This window comes from Tympanuchus pallidicinctus, unplaced genomic scaffold (genome assembly GCF_026119805.1).
Source record: "Tympanuchus pallidicinctus isolate F22 unplaced genomic scaffold, pur_lepc_1.0 scaffold15, whole genome shotgun sequence".
Taxonomy (NCBI): Eukaryota; Metazoa; Chordata; class Aves; order Galliformes; family Phasianidae; genus Tympanuchus; species Tympanuchus pallidicinctus.
Genome location: NW_026294669.1, coordinates 19,293,509 through 19,315,132, shown reverse-complemented (window position 1 = coordinate 19,315,132; position 21,624 = coordinate 19,293,509). Strand labels below are relative to the sequence as shown.

The 21,624-nt window shown below is 38.5% G+C and overlaps 2 protein-coding genes across 6 annotated transcripts in view; one reads left to right on the top strand and one right to left on the bottom strand.

Annotated features, from left to right (window-relative positions):
• On the bottom strand, positions 1-18,412 carry HAT1 (histone acetyltransferase 1). 3 transcript variants are annotated; one of them, XM_052674667.1, is made up of 11 exons: positions 18,024-18,412; positions 16,486-16,557; positions 14,077-14,152; positions 12,279-12,399; positions 7,776-7,955; positions 7,378-7,499; positions 6,773-6,877; positions 6,330-6,436; positions 3,803-3,954; positions 2,418-2,534; positions 1-407 (listed from the first exon to the last, which is right to left on the bottom strand). In XM_052674667.1, the coding sequence occupies exons 1-11, from the start codon at positions 18,400-18,402 to the stop codon at positions 240-242; spliced, it is 1,599 nt and encodes a 532-aa protein (XP_052530627.1). In that variant the 5' UTR covers positions 18,403-18,412; the 3' UTR covers positions 1-239. The 3 variants fall into 3 exon arrangements, with proteins under 3 accessions (XP_052530627.1, XP_052530624.1, XP_052530625.1); XM_052674664.1 differs by lacking the exon at positions 18,024-18,412 and adding an exon at positions 17,410-17,529; XM_052674665.1 differs by lacking the exons at positions 1-407; positions 18,024-18,412 and adding exons at positions 432-1,030; positions 17,410-17,529.
• SLC25A12 (solute carrier family 25 member 12) overlaps positions 17,467-21,624 on the top strand; it is a 46,538-nt gene continuing 42,380 nt past the window's right edge. The window contains exons 1-2 of one of the 3 annotated variants that reach the window (XM_052674652.1): positions 17,467-17,550; positions 18,826-18,879. In XM_052674652.1, the coding sequence (XP_052530612.1) occupies positions 17,482-17,550; positions 18,826-18,879 (123 nt within the window). In that variant the 5' untranslated portion in view covers positions 17,467-17,481. Of the gene's footprint in view, positions 17,551-18,344; positions 18,413-18,638; positions 18,717-18,825; positions 18,880-21,624 lie in introns of those variants that run through there. The other 2 variants (XM_052674649.1, XM_052674651.1) reach the window with 2 other exon arrangements.

Below are 21,624 nucleotides of genomic sequence, written 5' to 3'. Positions count from 1 at the left end.
ATCTGAGAATCTACAGTTTATTTCAGCAATAAGTGCTCCCAAACTTGAAGAACAACATTTTTAAATCTACAGCACTAAAATAGAAAATATTCAAAATGCACAGAAACACAATGCACCCTTAATGTGATTAAAACGTCACAAGGTTGGTTTTTTTTTTGTTGTTGCAGTTAAGTGGCAATTAAGGATGTGCTTCATAACACTGTGCAGAAATCTGCAAGTTTCCTGTACAGGTCAAATCCTCATGCTTGTGCAAGTCGTTCTAGGACTCTTCGGTAATCCGAAACAAGTTGCTGGAAGCTCTCTTCTAACTGTTCATGTTGCATGTTTAGGTCTATTTGGTTCAACTGATTTGTCAGCTCCTCTGGTCTTAAGCACCTTCTCATCTTGGCAAGTTCTCTCTGCTTTTTCTAAGCAATTAAATAAACAGTAATTTGAACATAAGGAACAGTGAAGAGTACAGTATTTTACTGAATTTATTCCATTTCAATATCTAGGTCTTCATGAAGTCCTTAGTGCTTTAAAAAATAATAAAAACAGAGAAAAATCCACTAACAGTTTAACTAGGAAACCTCTTCTGTTAAAGCTCCACAGTTTCTGTATTACCAATCACTTGGCAAGCTGAAGACTCATTTCAAAATTTTTCTCTATTTCTGCAAGTTAGTCAGGAAATAGCTCTAAGATGCAGGACCACTGTTAATAGTGGAAGATATTAAGAATTTAGAATTGTACTGTACCTGTACAATACAATTCAAATGAAGTTATCAAGTGCTTTATAAAAGAGTTGTGTTTACATGACACAAGCATTAAAAGTGCTGTAATATTGCCAATTCTTTATAAAAGGTTGCTTTCTCCCCCAAATTACTACATATTGAAAGTTCAGCTGCATTTCTGGCAAGTTTTATTCTATTTTTTTTAAAAACAGGAGCATAAGATTTTTTTGTGAAACTGTTAAAAATTAGCATGTAAGCCATTCACTAGGCAGAACAATCATAAACAAGATGACCATAGTTTAGAATATGAAACTTAAAACCTAAAAAAAAAAAAATCAGGGAAAGAAGGGCGCTGGCTGTTTTGATCAATCTTTAGAAGAGAACTGTGGTTGAAAAAGTGAAATATTTAAAGCAATAGAATACTCTAAAATTTTAGAAGACAAATATCATATCTAGCAGTACAATATCTGTAAAGTTTTTACTCAATGTATTTATTACATGCAAAGACTAAAGTGAAAACAATTATTAGAAGCACTAGATTTGAAGCTGCTTATGGCATTTTAGATTTCCTCCAAATATTAAGCTGAATTACATGCTGAGGACATGTGACAGTCCTGTTGGATGAAAAATCAAGGCCTTATTTGTAGTGGACAGCGAGTGAAATTTAGTAAATGAGACAAGACACTCACAAAAGAGAATAGAAAGTGTTTTGATTAGGATCCTGTCACTCAGCATGACACGGTGTTATCTCCAGATCAGCCAAGTGTTTAATGCAGCGCTGAGTTCTCATTTCTGCTAACAGACCCCCTAAGTCCAACATGAGTACAATCAAAGTTCTGCTATTTTGGTATAACAGGATAAGTGCTGCTTTAGGGAGGCTTGCAAGCTAATCAAGATACTTCTGATACTTTGTGAAACTTTTCCAACCAGGTTTTGGGTTGCTTGGTGATTACTTAATTGCAGAGTAGCTAACATGCTAGTTACAGCACTGAACCTAGGCTTGTGGGTTTTTGCAATCAATATAGAGACTCATGTCATTAGAAACTAGGAGATACATACATACACTATAGATACACATACATATACACACACACACCCCTAATCTTAGAGGATCAGTTAATGCAACGTGTAGCAAGTAGATTCTCAAAAGCATACTGGGCAGGAAATAAGAAAGTAACTCTGCACTAAGTTGAGTATTTGATTCAACTTCACTGTTGAGATCATATCCCATCTACAGGGAGTACTGTACAGACATGGCTAGGTTACCAAGCTGCTCTGTTAGACCTAGTTAATGAGCAGAACAGGAATCTAAACTATACCTAGTTTTCTAGTGTAAATTTATAGCATTTAACCCTCACTTCTAAGTTTGTGGTTTATGTATTTAAGATACTCTCAATCTTTCCAAGAAAGTGACTTCCCTCCCCTCTCCCTTCCCTTTGCTCTAACTGGATTTAATGCCACTTGTAGCTAGGTACCGTAAGAGTAATAAATTTCTGCTGGAATTGGGCAAGTAACAGGAGTCAAACAAGATCTTTGGTACAGCCACGAATGAATGTTCTCTGCATCTGTGTATGTCAGCTGAATGCTGCATAACTAATAGTAGTTGATTGGCAACATAATTGGCATCAACTACATTTATGGAAATGGAAGTAAAATCAGGTATAATTAGCCTTGAAGTAAGTATTAAATGATACATAAGTCACATACCTTATAGGGGCCAATCAGCCTTCTTTTAACATCCAACCGGTAGCTTCTGGATTGTTCTGCATCACCCATATCTGTTGCACGCAATCGGAGAATTTCATAAACTCTCCTTGTGTGTTGCTAGTGAACAAAAAGGAGAATAAAGAACATGTCTGAGTAAAGAGGTCATTCAGCAGTAGTATCACAGTATTTCTCCACTTTGAGTAACTCTTCAGCTTATCAGATATCAGTCAGATACCAACAAAGCCTCAATCAGCCTGATCCTCCTTAGCAGTGGGTTAAATGAACAAATGTTCTAGTTACTCCTCAAAAAATAATTTATTCCAGTACAGCTAGTGTGTAATCTCTCAAAATGTTGCAGTGTCTGTGAAGGTGCTTCAAGGATCTGCTATAAATGAATGGCAGAAAGTCCAGAAGTCAGAGTCCAAAAGTAATCCAAAGAGCTGAAGAACTGGAACTAGAGTAACATTAAGCAATTAATTACTACATAGTACCTCCTGTACTAATATTAATAATCTTGACATACTTATTGCTCTTCACAAGGTCCTCTGGAAATGCTAAAAATGAGAATGAAAGAATATTTAAATGTTTCTTTTTACTAGGAAGATAACAAAGGAATCAGTATGTGGAAAATTGAAGTGACTTTGGAACACTGATCAGCAACTATGACATCTGGAAAGGAAACAGATTGATGTTTCTACTGTATTACTATGAACTGTTATAACGCTTAAACTGAACTTAACATCAACTACTTTGCTGAGCAACAGGGTTAAAAATAAAATGGTTTGCTATACTAATCCATCTTTAGATTGTATTAAAAAATAAACTTAATTATCCTTTCAGGTGTAACATCTCAGGTACAGAAGGCTGCTGGTTTACTTCTCTTATACAAACAATAACATTTTAATGAATATATTTGAATAAGGTTTTTCCTCTGCAATCCTCATTCAACACTTTCATAAAAAACACATTCATGTATTTTTAAATGAAGAGCTTACTAATGAGTTTAATCACTTGGACAATTATCAGTTTAATTGTTCAGTTTAACAGTTTAGTCCTTCAAACATTTAGAGCTGCCTCAGTAGCAGTGCTAGCATTACTACCTTAGTATTCTGTGTTCTCAGAACAACAGTGGCTATTTATATAGATATACCTGAAGAAATGGAAACTGACACTTGAAATTGGAATATTTCAGGTTCTGTTACATCAACAGCATTAGATGGAAAACAAGAAGGCATTTACTTAAAATCTTAAGCAATTTCTTCACTTTCAGATACGCTGTAGAAATCTGTTGAAATAAACCACAGTATGTAAACTCCAAGTCTCCACCCCTACGTTGTACTAGCTTGATAAGAATAGGTCCAACTACCACTGTTCAGTTTTAATACCTTATTTATTTTCAGCTTCTGTTGAGCTTCCATTACCATTTCTTGGCTGAAGCCTTGCATTAACTTTCCTGGGGAAAAGCAAAGCAAGTCTTGACAGAGCTTTACAAGAACAAAGTCTCTTAGCTTTATGTAGTTTTCAGATGGATCTTCAGCTAGAAAAAAAATTATAAGAGCACATAGTTAATATAAGAATTATTTGTTTCTTCATTTCTGGTATGCAATTACAAAAGCTGTGGAAGACGAGACCAGATGCAACATTCATCATGTATAAATAGCTGTGCTTAATCATAAGTACTGCTATCAAAGTTTTAAATGTATGACAATGTAAGTTAAATTGTACTGTGTACAGTATTATACACGTTTCCAAGAGACTGACAAAACAAGTTGAATACAGTTCAAAACATAAACCCTTTTTTCTTGTATGTTCCCTCTATTCTATAGCAGATCAGAGCATCGTAATTATTGTACGACAAACTATGTGGATAAAGACTGAAATAAAAGCTGAAGGTAATTTGAAGTTACTTCCGTCTTGCTTGAAACAGCAGCATTGCTATCAAAACTGTAGCTTTATTAAAAAAAAAACCAAAACAACAAAATCAAGAACTAGCTTCAGTGATCATCAACATAGTCCTATTTGCAACTTTGTTCCCACCTATGAACTACAGAAAAGGAAATGTTACAATGCTGCAAATAGACTTAATCACCACTTTATAGTTTGGACAGGTTTACTACAAGTGAGGAACAGGTCATGCTCTACCCTACCTTTATTTTTCTGTTCAATTTATTGTTGAACAGCCTATATTCCAGCTGTGCTTTTCATTCATTTTCTCCCCCTTTTCCTCAAGATGAGGACTATTTTATGTAGTTGACATTTGCGGTTTAAGAATGATCAAAAGCTAGTATGTTACAAAGAGAAAGGAGTAGCATATAAGTTTTGGTCCTAGTATATGCAGCACTGCACAACCAGCAATTTGTTCTTTGGGTTGCAGACTGCCTAGGACTGCATCAGTAAAAAAGATTTGCACATGAGTGCAATAATCTTGTGTGGCAAAACTTACAGCACGTATTCTGCAAAAGAGATTGAAGAGGCTGTACTGAGATTCATTTATTCTGCTCCTTTTCATTCAAATTAGTTAGAAGAAAGATGAGGCAGTTTCTGTATGGTAAGCACTGCCAACATACATTTCACTTGTGTCAACTAGGATTATGAGTTGGTAGTTGGGACAAAGTATCCATTGCAAATGTTCAAGTCTGAAATACTTTATTTTTTTAGGCATTAGTTTCTTTAAGGAAGTTGAAATTCTAATCATTCTGAAGAGAGGAAAGGCTTTACTTAACAACTTTAGCGGATATGTAAGTATGAATTTGGTCCATTATCAAGATTGCCAAGCCTGACTTTCTATCAGAATGACAATAAATTATCTTGCAGAAGTGTAAGATTACATAACTTCAGTGCCATGTAGAATATTGCAAGCTTCCTCCTGTTTTAATCCAAAGAGTTACTTTAGTGCAAATTTGCTGTTTGCTACAAATTTGCATTAAAGGCACTGAGCCATGAACGTGTCATATGATTTACATAGTACTATATTTAAGACTGTTTATTCTCAGTTATAAAAGCTATGTAAAGCTTTATAGTATTAGTGGAAAAAAAGGATAAAAATCACACAATGAATAAGACTTCCTACTGCATAAAGGAAGTTATGCTTCTTTAGGTTTCTATGAATTGGATTAAAATTACAAGGTAGATTACCCTGCGTTAGGATTATCCTGCAGTGATACTATGAAGAAAGCAAGTGTTGTAATGCATTTTAATTAGTTTTTTGGAGGGTAGAGGAATAGAACGTCTTTCTCTTCTTTTTGAGATGAGGTCTTAGAAGACCTTAGATTAGTCAATTTATGTTTTTAAACTGTATTTCTTCCTATATTGGACTTTAAACTACAGGACAGATGTCATGATTCTAACCATTTTAATGCTATATTTTTAAGATGTGTGTACCCTCTCCCCCCCCCCCCATTCTTCCATTAAATTTTCACTTTCATGTATTTATTGGCTCATCTCTAACATGAGGGGTGCATTCAGTCAGTAGTGCATGCTCATGGAGCACAACTCCTGTGCAGATTTTTGTCTGTTGACTTTTGGCTTACATACGTGTTAAAACACTATTTCAGATTTTTCTCAGTTTTGAGTTTTGGCTAATAGGAACTAGTTGAACAAGGAATCTGACAAAGCTTGATCTCCTGGCAAACTCAGCTGTATATCTCACAATAAAATGGCTAATTAGCTGGTAATCCATGCATGCTAGGGATTGAATTTTCCTGGTGTGCTGTTCTCTAAGTAGAGGATTTAAGGAGCTACATTATATACAGTTCTTCTGTAAAATAGGGCACTGTTAATCCTGAACTGAGCTGAAGCTAAACCTTCAAAAGGCCATTTAATTCTAACAAGTGAACATGAAAGCTGGCTTGTGGGCTAGCAGTGTCTGAATGTGACCAAACAGGTGAAATGAGTTAGAAATTTAACATATACCTGTTATATCAAGTACTGTAGGAGAAGACATATAGTATCTATGAACTGTTTCGAGAAGCTGAGCACCATGGCCTTCTCCTTGGAATGGTGGCAAGATCAGCATCTGGCTACAGACAAAGGAATGTATTGATATTTCAGTTCAAATGCATGCTTTTGCAAACATTGCAGTGTAAAGGCATAAAAACTAAGTTTTTTTAAAACACATGCATCAGTCTTAATGTTGAAACATAATTCTTACAGAATCTTAGAACTGCTAAATATTCAAAACTTGTGTGCAATTCCCTCTGCTTCAAGAAGGGAACAATGAAATAAATCAGTGCGTAGCCAACTAATAATGGGGATTTTTTTAAAACAAATCAACACCATTATAAACAAGTATTGGGAACTTCAGCAGTTCCCTCTTCTGAAATAAAAGGCAAGGCACGAGTTACACCGCCAATTACCTTACACGTGGCCGGGTTTTGTCTGGGTACACATAGTAATTATAGACTGTCATGTAGCCCACGGTCGCAAAGAGCGTAGCTCCATCCTTATTATACTTCTCAAATCTGCAGATAAAACAGAAAGCCAAGCAGGTCAATTACAGTCGCGCTCCCATGCAGTGTCCATTTTCTTTTCCATTCTCCAACTGAATTTTCAGTGTCAGCAAGCTACTCTGTGAGGGCCCAATGGGTACACCTGCTATGTTCTGAATGTACAATTCACTTAATTGGTGTGCAGCAACTTGGATAAATCAGACCTCTTTACAGCACTTCAGTGCACTTGCCTATTATAAAGATGAATAGGTGGCAAGTAAAAGAAAACACAGGCAAAGCTCATTTTACTGTTTAAGCCTACATTCAGGGCTCTAACGGACAACAGCATTTAATTCAGCTCTATTCTCAAGGTTCCCCAAAGTATAATGGAGGAAAACTCAAGCCTGATAAACAATGGTTTTTCTTTCCTGGGAAAAATATCATTATACTGCTCCAATAATTGGCCAGCCACAATTAAAATGCAGGCTTTGTGGAGGTAATAAGGTCCACTGTTGCTTTAGAACTGTACTTACACTATAAAGTAGTTCCATCTTTCATCATCTACATCAATAAAGCTAGCAGTTTCAATAAACCACATCAAGAATGTCTGAAGCCTTTCATGATATTCTCGAAAGCCTGGACACGTCATGTCAGCCTAGGGAAAAAGCCAGGAGAAGTCAGGTGAAACCTATCACAGATGCAAAAGGAAAAAAAAAATATCTGCAAAACCGAATTACTTCCCCCCATACAAAAAAAAAAAAAGCATGCTTCTAACCAATAAGTTGGTCAAATGATAATATTTATATATGTATATGTAAATACATATATATATATATTTATATATATATATATGTTGAACATTACAGAAGGTGCCTTGCTGCAAAATAAACTTTAATTTGCTTGCTTATGAAGTTTCACTTATTTTTCATACCTTATATATCTGATATGCAATGTCTTCACCAGCTTCCTCATTATGAACAGAATATGTGTGTAGCAGCATTCCAAAGGGCTTAAAGTTGACCTCCTTTTCCAACAGAGAGACAAAGTCATCTGTATTTGTACAAAAGCCAGGAGGAATAATTTCTCTAATTTTACTTTCAACATCATCTGCCTGGGGAATACAAAACAGGGCGGGATCAGCAGAAGATTAAAAAGACAGCAAAGTCATCATTTTGCTATTAGAGATGAATATAAAAAGGAATGCTATGGCCTATCAGTAACTTTAAAAAAGACAAATATTCCTGTTGTTCAGACCTTTGAGCAGATAAAGGATAACTGAAGAGACACAAAAGGGTCAGTCGAGCCATTATCAGTATTCAAAAGCTAGTAGTTACAGCATAAATAAGTTCCTGAACACGTTTACATTTAGTGACTGTTAATTTGTCTAAGCAAAATCGAAGAGGGTTGATAACTATTCTAATAAAAATTCGGTGTGAAGGAACACAAGGAATATCAGCAAGATAAGGAAGGAAGCTGTGGATTCAATCAAGCACTAGGAACAATATTCTTGTTTTCCTAGTTCGTTGGATGAAACATTAGTTTCTGAAAAATGCAATAAAATTGGTAGCTCAGGCTTTTCGTCCAGCAAACCTCTGTGACCATGCTGCACGCACTCTTGTGGAACTGGGATTCCCAAACAAACACCATAACTGGTATTAGGGGGTACGGAACTGAGTGGAGAAAAAGGAACAAAGACTAAAAAATGGTAGCTCCCAAACAAGAAAGTGACAGCTAGCACCACTCTTGCATCCTTATGTGTCTGTGCTGGAAATGCTTGCTTGTACTCTAATCAAAGAATATTTTGAAAACAAAGCTGACAAAATAAAAAATACAATTTAGAAATATGGTTAATAATTCTGACGTGTAAAATTTAACTTAGCAGAGAGGGAAGAAATATTCTGACACCAACATTAAATTCAGAGATCAAAATTACCCTTTTCAGTTAACCAAACTGAAAGTTACAGACTATCAGCTGAGCAGACTTCATAATCCTTTTCAGACCCCAAAAAGACCACTTGATTGAATACATTTACTACTTCTTTTTAACCATGAATATTTGATGAAGTTTCACAATAACGTATTACTGCTTCTCACCAGGCAATAAAACTTAATGAATTGGTCTCAACTTAACAAAACAGTACTCCTCAATACAGCCCCTAAAAGCCTGACATTACATTCAACAAAATGAGCTTACATTCAATTCAAACTTTCCTCTGGACAATGAATCCAGGTTTTTACTTAATGGAGTTTGCGGTGAGTTCAGCTGTAATGTTTGTATTGTATCTATTTCCACAAGGACTGACACAAGAACACTTTGTGTTAACTTACTAAGCAGCTCTTTCACACCGTTTATGTGCATGATGGGTATTAGTTTGAAACCAAGACCCTCGCTACTTAGCATTCAAAACAGGGAAATTAAGATGCTTAGAACAAAATACACTACAAAAGGCTAATACAACATGCTACTAATTCCTGTCCTTTCAACCATCCTTCCTTAAGTAGAGGCAATGCACCTGCAAATGAATAGCACTTCATCATGCAGTTACATTTTTAGTATAGAGAAAGATGGATGTGGTTCAGCACAAACAAGTTTTATTCTTAATGGTTTGGTACTACCAACATTTATATTTATATTTGTAGAGAGCACTATAAAGCGATTAAGATATAGCTCTACAATACTTGCTATAACAACGCAGTGAAAATGTCTACAGCCTTTACATCAATTTTGTTCTCAAAACAAAGGCCCCTTTCTGTTCATCTTCGAGCAATGCTAGCTTAATGTATCTGCTTTGCATTTCATAATGTAACTGCGTAACAGAAAGTGAGCCATGTTTTGCTGAATCACTGAATTATATACGTTAACAAGAATGAGTATTTGTAAGGAGCACAGCATTTCAGAAATGCTCATCTTTCTTTCAGACTGCAAGTGTATTTACACAGATCTTAATCCTGCCCTGTGATGAAGTCAGAGGAAATCACTGCTAGTGACTTTCATTTTGCACATCTGCAAAAGATATGTAAAATAATCCACAATTAAAACAAGACTTCCAAGCACCAGTATGTATTACCTTCCTAAGGAAATCATATGAGATGAAGATAGGGAACACAGTAAGGACTTGTAACCTGTTTTGTAGTAGGACTAATTGAGCCATCAGGATCTCTTCGTACATTACGTTACATGACTCTGGATAATATTAATATAATAATACTAATAGGCAGTTACCACATTTGTGTATGTTATCATGCTATTTCAAAGTGGTGCGTTCACTTAAAAGTTACCATAGAAATACGTTTGAAAGCTGAGCTTTTCTACCAATTATAAATATTAACGCCAGTGAGGAGCAGTGGAATCATCTGCAGTGTTAAAGTATATCCAATATTAAAATTGCACTTTCATTAACTTGAGTTAAAACAAATATATCAGATCAGCTGCAAAGCACGATAACACGTGGATAGTAAAGATTGTTTCAGAGGTTAGTGAAATACTTTCCCTCACTCCATCATGAAAACTGGAAGAAAAGGAAGCTACTTGTACAGCTGCAAATCTGAAAGCAGCTAGCAATTCAGAGGTCAATGCTATTCGCATTTATACCAGAAGAAAGCAGCCTCTCTACAGATGTTTAAAAGAATTGACGCCACCCAATGGATAAATTCTGTCTATTTTCATTAAATGAAGTGCCAAAGAAGAACATACATCTGTTCAAAACATGACAAGACTTCGCTGAGCCTTCCCCACTAGTGCAGTATAGAAGCATCTTCATAGAGAACATATTAAGATATGTAAATATGCCTGGTTAAGAGACCTTGGAAAAACAGCTAATACTATGGGGTCAAATGGCCTGCGTGGGCTTTTAGATACAAAATGCAAGAGTATGAATAACTAAACAGCATTAAAGCTCAATTCTCACTTGTAACCAGTTTGTTCAAAGCAGAGACTTATGTCCTTTCCTGAACATCATTTATTTGAAGCACAAAGATTATCTGTCATGCATAGCATTTATAGTTCATGCATTAATATGATTAACCCAAATGACCTAAGCAACTAAACAGTTAGCTTAGAAAAGTAAATGGTAATACGCATTTAAATTAACACTGTGCTTATTTTCATCTCTGCAAATTGTTAATAATTTAAGGTAGTTAAATAGCAAATATAAATGGCAGAACAAGTCTGGCTGCTGTATCTTTTTTTCCCCCTGCAGTAGATCAGATATAGTCCCATGAGCAGCTTATTAGGACACACAGTCTGTTAGTGATATCAGGGGAAGCACAGTGAAAGTTCTTCAGCCACAGCCTGCAGAAAACTATCTGGAAGCTAGCTCAAATGGATATTCTTTCTTGTCCCTATCACTCCATTATGCAATTGAAAAATAATTCAATAGAGGCAATACTGAGCCTGAAAGTAGGAAGGATTCTGAGCAATGGAAATAGTTGCAGTGTAAACTTAGGGCCCATTTACTTTGTTTATACTTCCAGATAAGAAAAATGGCTTTATTTGTGCGGAAAATAGCATGTCAATACAAATATGTTGAGGTGTGGATTCCCACTGTGACGTGATTTTGAAATTATGTTGGTGAAAGGCTGGAAGGAGAGGTGGTCTGTTTGATTTTAATATGGTTATCACTTAACCAACTGGCTTTCCTTTTTTCTTTACTTCTAAAAACCTTACAAACATTGAAGAACATGACCTTTCACTCTTAAGGTAGGCTGCCCTAGCCTCAGAAGTATTTCAGACATGTCCAGGCACTTAGCCTGTTGAACTAACTATATTCTAACGCAGCTTCAGAACACAGAAACAAAAACCTGTAAAACTAATTTAACACAGTCATTTCAATTTTTGTTTAGAAAGCCTTTTCCTTGAAAGCATTTAAATAAACTCTGATGAATTTGAAATATGAACTTTAAATCATAAAGATGTTTACTCTTGACGAGAATAGATTTCTTGGGCAAAGTAATTTGAAGTCAGTGCAAACGTACGACCACTTCACACTACAGAATATTGTGAAGATTCACCAATCACCTTATTAACAGCTCTTTTCAAAATAAATCATTTTTTCCTTGCCTATAACTAAGTAAATCTCAGATGATATTCAATTATGATATTCAATTTTCTTAATGCACCAGAATCTACTCCGAAAAATTCATTTTTCTTTCCTAATGTAGTCTCTTAAATAGGAATTAAACCACTAGCTCTCCTGGAGACAACTAGCATGAAAATAGACTTTTTTTTTCGTTTGGTACAATTTTGATGGCAGTAGTAGAGTCAAAAGAAAGAACAATGAGAAAATATATAAATAAGTTCTATGGTTTTTTTTCTGGTTAGCACAATAGGAAGCTTTATTTTTAATGTAACATGTTTGGAAGGGCAATAAGTAGCCCTAGAAGGTTTGTCCCCATAAAGCTTTCCCAATAAGTACAAGTCTGGCTCTGTCTTTACCTCCACACAGTCAAACTTCTCATTAACTTTAGATGTATATTCAATGCGGAAGAGAGTTGACAGGTTACCAGCAATATAGTATAAGAGAATCTTCAGTCCCTTGTAGCCAAAGGCAACTTCACTGAGGAAGGAAAAAAGCACAGTCAGACCTCTAAATGAGTTTCATTGCAAAATATTCAAACCACAGTATTTAAGACTTTAAATCCACATCCTCCTTCCAAGTGAGGTGTACTAAACCTTTTAATAATCAAAGAGAATCAAGCTGGATGTATGCTATACAGACAGAGATAATGCCTTACATTGTTCTTATTAGTAAATTTGCTCCTCTAGGGAGAAACAGAACACGTCCCTGAACTCAGTAAGACAGCAACTGTATATTTATGGCAATAACTCAAAGATACTTGAAATAACTAATCTTGCATTTATGTTCATCATTGTCTTAAATTCACTAATATTAACACAAATTGATAAACAACGCTTGCTAAAACTTAGTATAGCAGTGTAAAGTTTTGGAACATACTACTGCAAGCCATACTGTATAATATACCCAGATACAAGTCGTAGCAACAAGTATGTTTCTAGTGAACAGTATTATTAGAATCAAGTTAAAAATAACTATGGAAGAGATGCTCTATTTATTTTAAATATTCTGGAAAAAAAAAAATGTTTCCTGAATATAAACACTACACTACTAATTTATTTTCAGGTAAAAAAAAAAAAAAGCAGAAACTATTGCGTTTTTCCTTTTTTTTTTTTTTTAATAAAACCTGATCTTTTCTTGTGGTAACACATCGCTAATTTGAAGTTTGAAACGCCAGAATAAAAGTGTGCACATTCACTACACCGACAGATTGGAGAGTTCTGCCATTATGAGAAGTGCAATGACTCTCAATGACAGCTGCAGACATGCAGTAGTGCAACTGATTTTATTACATTTAATTATTGTACCTATATCAGTATAGGTATAATTAATACAGATAGCGCATCCTGCTCTAAGTACTTAGAATGTTTTTTAAAGGAATTGTAAATTAAGAAAAATAAGTAGTCCAGAGTTAAGTGCATGTGGACTTTCCTTTTCTTTCTGGCTACAGCCAGAGTGTTTACTACTGCTCTCCTAAAAATATTAAATGACATTTTAGCACTAGGGATGCAGTGGCAAACTTGCCTACAATACAAATGAAAAAATACTTGGAGAGAAAACTACATTGTTTTTCTAAACAGTTTGTGTATCCCCTGAACATTTAACTTATATGAAGTCTATCATCTCTAGTAGAGAAAACCTCTGAGTTAAATATTTAACGATCAGTGATCTGAAACAGCCAAGAAATTGAGTTTAAGTTAATATCTATGGTCTTCTGTAATTAAAAGTTCCATGGTGTATTGTTATTAAAAAAAAATAAAATAAAAGGATATACTGTTGACAGATACTTTTTGGTTTCGGCACTCATTACTGTGAAAGTTTTAATAAAGAACTATTAATTCTTGCAAATCTTATAATGATGACTTGAACACAATAGCAGCTGAAATGAGCAATTCTGACCATGCAATCCAGGCATTTTGTTCTCTGCTAGTACCTTTAAAATACCATGTAAAATGACTACAAGGCCAAAACTCCAGAGGCTAGGATTCAAAGCCATTATTTAACCATAAAATCACAAAACTGAAGTACTGCCATGTCACTTTACAATAGTTTGGTAGCATTATTTCTTTTTTCTTTTTATTTATTTATTTTTAAAGCAATTCGGAAACAAGATTACCCTTAAGACCTATTAATTTAACTCTGAATAATTTAACTTACTCATCACCAAACACTTGATGGCTATACTCTGGATTAAATGTTGTGCTGTCATCCTCCAAATCCTCAGGAAAGCGAACTGAGAAGAAAAAAAAGAGCATAACCAGGTCATCAGCTTCAGTTTGTTCACACAGGAATTCTATGCTAGATGTCCACGCATTCTTTCACTATAAACAATTTCAGTTATGAACATACGTTACGCTGGCACACAAACAAAATAAAAACTGTGCAAATCAGATGCACGTTATTTCCTCAAATCAAATCAGTAAGCACAATAAAATGGAGAAATTGACACAGACGTATATGATTTCGTATGTATATCCTGAATGACTGACTTTCACTTCGTGGTGAACACTAAGGACACAGCCCAGCTGGATATTCTTACAGTAAGCAAGACCAATCATGTAATCAAAGCTTCCTTCTCATTTTGTCATTCTTCTCTCACATGCAGTTCAGAACGCTTCATTGTAGGGAGTCTTCACAGAATGATGAACAGAGAAATGTTTATGGGCATTAATATTCACATTACAATTTTGGAGAATTGGCATGGATACATACAAATCTACACTAATATTGGTATTTTTACCAATATTACCAAATAATCAGCAATTCTCCCGCAACTTTTATTTTTCTTCAAACCCTTGGTGTTAGAGGTCTTTGCTAGTAACAAGAAAGCATTTGCTAAAGTAGCATCTATTCACACTCAGTAATGCAGCAAACAAGTATTTTATTCATGCTTACAGAGTTAGCAGTGGCTACTGCACAGTAACTGTGACTGAAGTTCTTCCATCACAAAATTTATGATTAGTGAGGGAAACCAGAAGTTAAAGTAGGATTTTCTAGGAAGACTTAGAGAAGACTGAAATACTTAATTCCCAGATATCCTCTCAATTCGTAGTTAAAATAACTACCTAAAATTGGAAGGGATATAATTCTTCACGTAGGTGTTAATGTGATTGTTCAGCCCCATGAATGAGGTATAGGTAGCTCAAGAAAACAGTTACATACTAATTTAGAATGAGTTACAAGTGCATGCAATGCTGTAGGACTTAAAGTGCTATTAAGTGTTCTTTTTTAATTAAGAAAATATAAAATTACAACATCATTGCTGTTTTACCCCAGTAGAACTGGAGATGAAGTAAAAAGGATTTTCCATTAATGAAGTTATTCAGGGAGTAAAATAAATGAAGAGGTTCTTAATAACAGGATGAAACTCAGCCCTCTCAAAAACAGATTCAGAAAGCAACACAGTTGAGACAAAGTAGCAAGATTAAAAAAACAAAAAACAAAAAACCCCCAAAACTACGCTCTCAAAAAGAAAAAAGTAAATTGAAAATCTTAGGTGACATGAGGTAATGGGAACGAGTAAAAAAGCAGTCTCCCTGAAAACTGATAGAGCGAGTCCTCAAATGTCTTGATAAAATTTACTCATATATTCTATAACTTTTCATCCTTTCCTTCAGTTTTAGAAAGGCAGAAGAGGAAAATCAAAACATTAGATATATAGATTATATATAAATAGTCACAGAATGAGTATTTGAACAATTGTTTAAATGGAAGAGAAATGACTCACAGGTTAGCAGCTCAAAGACATGTTTTGGTAAGAACAACATTTTGTCTCATAAGCCAATTATGCATTTAAAAGTCTTAAGTTTTGCAGAACCAACTGTTAATAGGAGTTCTTCAGAGTGCTTAAAAAGTTGATTATTTTTACTTTCTGGATAAGTGATGCTATTTGTACTGCTCAAGGAAACAAAATGCTGAAGGCTTGGAAAGATAAAAAAGCATAGCTGTATTACCTATTTTTCTCTTATTAATTACCAATACAAGTAAGTTTCAGATATAAGTCAGTCCAACAAGAGTTCAGTAATTCTGCTTGTATTCTGGATGTGGTAGTAAGCAAGTTTGCAAGTTAGCCATAGGAAACAATAAACAGTTCTGAAAAATAGGGAGTAGCACTTCTATGTAGATTTTAAAGACTGTTGAAAATGGCTTGTGTTGTTTAGATGTTGAGGGAGAGGTGGAAAAAACAAGCCAAAGAACACTTTCCAGTTTTATTTATTGTGTTTATCATTTCCTCGAAAGAAATATGATGCATACTTAAGACTATATTGTAGCAAAAGTTCTAGAGAAGAAGAAACTAAAAGAACATACTAATAACTCAAGAACAAGGTGACATAATTCCAATGCACTCTAGTAACATAAATTGCTGATGTTATTATGCAGGTACAAGCCTGAGTTTCTGTAGCTGCATTTTCCTATTCTCAACAAAATTGGACTACGTGTTCCTGTTCTTGTGTTTGTATATTAATAAGTACATATTATAACCTAGGTAGATTTAATTATAAGGGTTTTAATATTCAATAGATGTTAAAATATTCTGAGCACACAATAATTAAAAACTGACATTACCTAGTTTTAGCTGAATTGCTTCGTTTGTGTTACATTTGTATTCAGCCAGTTTCTTCTCCATAGGAGTAAGTCCTAAAGAAAAAGAGTTTTTGAAAGAGTTTAGATATGTACAATCTGGGTCAGTCTAACTCATGTAAAGTATTAACAAAAGGTTCTTAAGAACAGAAGAAACAACTTCGTAACACTGACTTCATTTCAAAGTGCAATGTTCTTCCTGCAAGTTCTAGCTTTTCATTCTGCCTACTTTTTAAAGTAAATCTGTTTTCTCATTATAAAGTGTTTTCCAAAATATATGCAGATACCACATTTGAGTAAGAGTTAATGCATTTCAGGTGTTCCTGAACTGTGGGAGGAATGCTACCAGCCATTATCTAGCCATTACTTTCCTTCCAGAGAAGATAGGAAGGAAGGAAATTACAGCTACCCTGTTTTCCAAATTCTAATCTAGTGCACAAAACTTGTGTCACCTATCAAGGTATTTTGCAAGCGCGTTAAACCCATCCTGCCTTTCAATTCCAGCAGCATTATCAGAAGTTCTTCCTCGCATTCCAAGTTACTCGGAATGAGGTTAGGCCGGAAACGCTATCAATAACCAGGCGGGCACAGAGCCGCACACGGCGCGCCACACGGCTCAGGTGCAGAGCAAATTCAAGGCGGCGGCCGCCCAGCCCACAACCCGACACCCAGGGCCCGAGCTCTTGCTCCGCTTCCTCTGCTGAGGATGTTAAGGCCACCGAGGGGCCCCTGCTCCCGTCTGCGGCCCGGCACAAACTCGGGCTCGGCCGAGGGGAGGGGCACCGTCCGCGCTCCGGGCGACGCTCTCCCTAAGAGAAGGCCGACGGCAACACCCAGCCCTGCTCCCCGCCGCCTCGCTCAGCAGCTGCAGGTGGACCGCGAGCCGGCTGGGCCCGGCTTAGGACTCACCCGCCATTTCCCGGCGGCGGCGACCGAGTCACCCGGGCAGAACGAATCAAGCCGCGCGCCCACTCGACGGAAATGAGAACACGCGCACACACTTCCGCTTCCGCCCGCCCAAAAGCGGCGGAGAACCAACGGCTGTGCTCGGCGAGGCTCGGGACTGCGCGCGCATGCCCGGCTGTATGTCGAAGATCGCGTTGTCCCCGTGGGAGCCTTTAAGGAGTGCTCGTTTGCATAGCCCCGCCCTCAGGGCAGCCCCGTCGCGCGGTTGCTCTGATGCGGTGGGCGCGCGTAGAGCGTGCCTCGGTCTCGCGCCTGCCTCGGTGCCGGGCGGGCTCAGGGGCCCCGGGGGCGATCGCGCTGAGCGTCGGCGGCTTTGCCTCCCGGTCCGGACCGCCCCCCATGGAGCGCAGCGGCGGGGCGGCTGGCGCTCGCCGAGCAGGCAGGTTTCTTCAGAATCCCTTCTGCTAGCGCCGTAGCGACGCCGAGCTGCCCTCGGGCGGTCTGCGTTACCTCGGCCCGGAGGGTTCCGCTCAGCTTTACGGTCACGCGAGCCGCTCCGACCCTCGCAGCCGTGAGGCGCCGTACTGCCGCGTGCCCGGCCGCTCCCTTGCCCTTACCCTGCCGCGCCGAGGGGCGCGGCCGAAGCGCCCTCCCATTTCCCTGGGCCGCGACAGACGCCGCCGGGAGTTCCCCCCCCGACGGCGCGGGACTCGAGCGAGCGCCTCCTTCCCTTAGGCGGCGGCCCCACACCCCGTGGCGCGGAGGCTCGGAGCTGGGCAGGTGGCCGCTTGAGCCCGCCGGGCCCCGGCCGGTACCGCCTGCTCCGCCGCGGGATTTCGAGGCGCGGGGCCGCCGGGCGCAGCGGCGGCGGGCCGGGCGCCGCGGAGAGCCCGCCGGGCGGGGCGGGGCGGGGCCGGGCGCTGCCTCCCACGGCGGCGCGGCGGGTGGGTAGAAGCGCGCGGCTCCTCCTCCTCCTCCCGTTCGCCGGCGCAGCATGGCGGTCAAGGTGACTCCTCCGTCGTTGGGCGCGGGAGGAGGCGGGCGGCCGCTCCGTCCTCCCGGGGGGATGCGGGAGGAAGACGGCGGCGGCGGCGGGGCGGCCGCGGGGAAGGGGCAGCGCTACCGGTCCTGCCTTCCCCTGCCGAGGGGGAGCGGCGCGGGCCGAGGTCATTAGTCGGACGGCACAGTCGGGGCCCGGAGCTCCGCATCCTGAGGGACGGGGCGCGGCGCGCTGAGACGGCGGTCAGCAGTACCCGACTGACCGGGCGGACGGCGGTGATCAGGCGTATCGTGTTTGAGTCCGCTTATCTGTTAGATAAGGGAGCCGATACCGCTGCCCTTATCGGCGCGAATTGCGTTTTGTTCCTGAGTTATGTCTGTAGCTCAGCTGGTGAAGCGTTGCCATACTTTTATTTGCAGGTGCCTTCCATCAAAAGAGCAGATCCTGCCGAACTACGAAGTATCTTTTTGCAGGTAAACAGACGGGTCTGATGCTCCTTGGCCGGCAGGCTTGTGTTTTCAGCCACACCGTCAGTGTGTGGGTGATGGGACAAAATCGGTTATGTGGACAGAAGCTGCCATTGCACGCAGGGTAGGGGCCTCAGGCACTGCTGTGTGGGTTGTGGTTATCCATTCCGCATCATAGCCTTAAAGTGTTTTCTGAAGTCTTTTCTAAATTCCCCTGACAGAAATGATTGCAACTGTAACCAAGACAGTTATTTTAAGAGCAGGCTTCTGCTTAGTTCTGACTTCTATGGCTGTGTGACTTGTCTGTAAGCTTCAGCTGTGATCCTTCTGCAGATGGATGGGCTGTTGGCAATGTTTTCAGAATTTTGAATTATTATTGTTAAGATTTATGTATTTCATAGTATTACCTGTCACGTAGGTCATTAGAATTACTCTATCTGAATAATAGTGTTGTTTTATCCACTCCTCTTAGTTACAGTGAAACATCAATCTAAAAAGAAAAGCCAATCAATCCTATAACTTTTGAGGTTTGAAATAGGTGTCTAGAATAATCGCAGCTGGTTTAGGTCCATAGCTGGGCCACTCATTTTCTAAAATCACAACGGTATCTTTTTTCTTTCCTGTTGAAAATTGCACACTACATTCAAGAAACTGCTCTGTAAAGAAGGAAGTAATATATAAGTATTACTACTGTGTTCAGTTTTGGGCTGCTCACAACATGAAAGATATTGAGGCCCTGCAGCATGTCCAGAGTAGGGCAGTGAAGCAATGGAAGGTCTGGAACAGAAGTGTATGGGGAGCAGTTGAGGGAGCTGGGATTGTTCAGTCTGGAGAAGATGAGGCTCAGGGGAAACCTTGTCACTCTCTATGGTGACCTGAAAGGAGGTTGTCGTGAGGCAGGGGTTAGCCTCTTCTCCCAGCTAACAGTGATAGGAGCAGAAGGAATGGCATTAAGTTGTGCCAGGGGAGGCTCAAGTTGGGTATTAGGAAAAATTTCTTGTCAGAAGTGGTGAGGTATTGGAATGGGCAGCCCAGGCAGGCAGTGGAATCACTCTCCCTGGAGATGTTCAAGAAGAGCAGATGTGGCACCTAGGAATGTGGGTTAGTGGGCATGGTGGTGATGCATTGATGATTGGTCTAGATTATTTTAGTGGTCTTTTCCAACTTTAATGATTCCATGATTCTGTAAATAATGAATTCTGTTATGGCATCTCTGACATGTAGAGAGAGATTATGTTTCAACCATCGTTTGGTGGGATCTTTGCTTTGTAGAATGGATTATTCTGACTGTATTGTTTGTCAGAAACAACAGAAAAACTTAGATTTTTGGAGTCAAACCATGAAAGCCTAAATGTTAGTTTCAAGTTGAAGTTACTCTATCACAGATTCATTTCTTGTTCACGAGACATTTAGGATTTTTTTATGTACAAGGAATACACAAACGGTATAAAAGTATGTGCTTCTGGAACATCACGTTGCTCTTTTTGTAGACTTTTTCAAGAAAGATAATTCTGCATGTTGGGTTACAAAAAAACAGGAATTATGATGTGAAAATACTCTATTTAACTTGGAAAAGTAGGCTCAGTATCAATCTCCTAGTCAATAGATGCACTTGCTTCTAGAAATAAGTATTTGGAGTCCTTGACATTGGTGATACATGAAAAAGTGGAGAGGAGCTTAATCTTGAAGATGTTGATATGACAGTGTCTGTTTTATTAACCTAAAAAGCAAATACTCTACAGGTTGATGCCCTGAGGAGTCAAAAGTGCAAAAGTTCTCATCTCCCCTGAGTGCCCGAGGATTGTATTGAAAAACAAAAGACAGGTTACTCAGACACACAGTTGCATAGGAAGAGTATATATATTTTTGGAGAGATGGACTATAGAATTATAGAATTCTAGTTGAAGATTATATTATATTTTTACTTTGATAGATAGCAAGCAAACTTAGTTGCAAACATTAACAAAATCTGAAGAGAGCCCAGTCATTCCAAGACTCGGCTGTAGATTCTGGTTATGAAATACTCTTAGTGTTGCACACTTAAAGGGTCAGATATGTTGTGCTCTTTCCTGAGGGTGCAGGCTCATTCTGTCAGCTTTAGTTAAAGGGCGAGCATTCCTTCTAAATTTGGCTTCCCTTGGAAATGGATGCAAGGGAAGATGGGAACTGTGGGCTCCTTCGTCACTGACCTTATTCTTAGAGAGTGTACTTAAATTTCCTTCTATTCATATATATCTTCCAATACAATCATGCCAACTTCTCTGTTAAAGTTTAAGGTATATATTAATGGATGTTTGACTTTTACCTTTCTCTTAGAATTTCTGAAGCTTGGCTGAATGCAAATGAAACCTGTTCAGCAAAGAGGAGAAATAATCATGATAGCATTTTCAAATTTTCATACAGGAAGCATTCCCCCCACCTTCCTTAAAAACGTCTTGAATGCTCAGAACTTAGACTGATCATACTAAAAATAATATATTGAGAATACTGCAGAACTCTTTTGTTTTGGAACTTCTTTCTCCTCTGCCCTGATAGAATTGTTGGGAGAGAAATCCCTTTAAACTGAAAGCTAACTGATTTTTCAAACTGTGCATCGCTTGTAGAAGTGTGGTGATTCCTCATACGATGTGGTACAAATAGAGTTTTTATGTGTTTGCATTTTGTGATGAGGTTTACAGAAAGATCACGCAAACTCACCGTGTGCCTGAGGCAGTCCATAAATGTACAGTAAGATTAAAAAATGTGTACGTA

Coding starts and splice junctions, on each gene's coding strand:
- HAT1 (XM_052674667.1), bottom strand. CDS start 18,402: ATGCTGCGCCGGCGAACGGGAGGAGGAGGAGGAGCCGCGCGCTTCTAC. Junction 7,956..12,278: donor AGAAGTTTGACTGTGTGGAG/GTAAAGACAGAG, acceptor TGTATTCCCCAG/GCAGATGATGTTGAAAGTAA. Junction 2,535..3,802: donor AGAAGCTGAAAATAAATAAG/GTATTAAAACTG, acceptor TTTGTTCACTAG/CAACACACAAGGAGAGTTTA.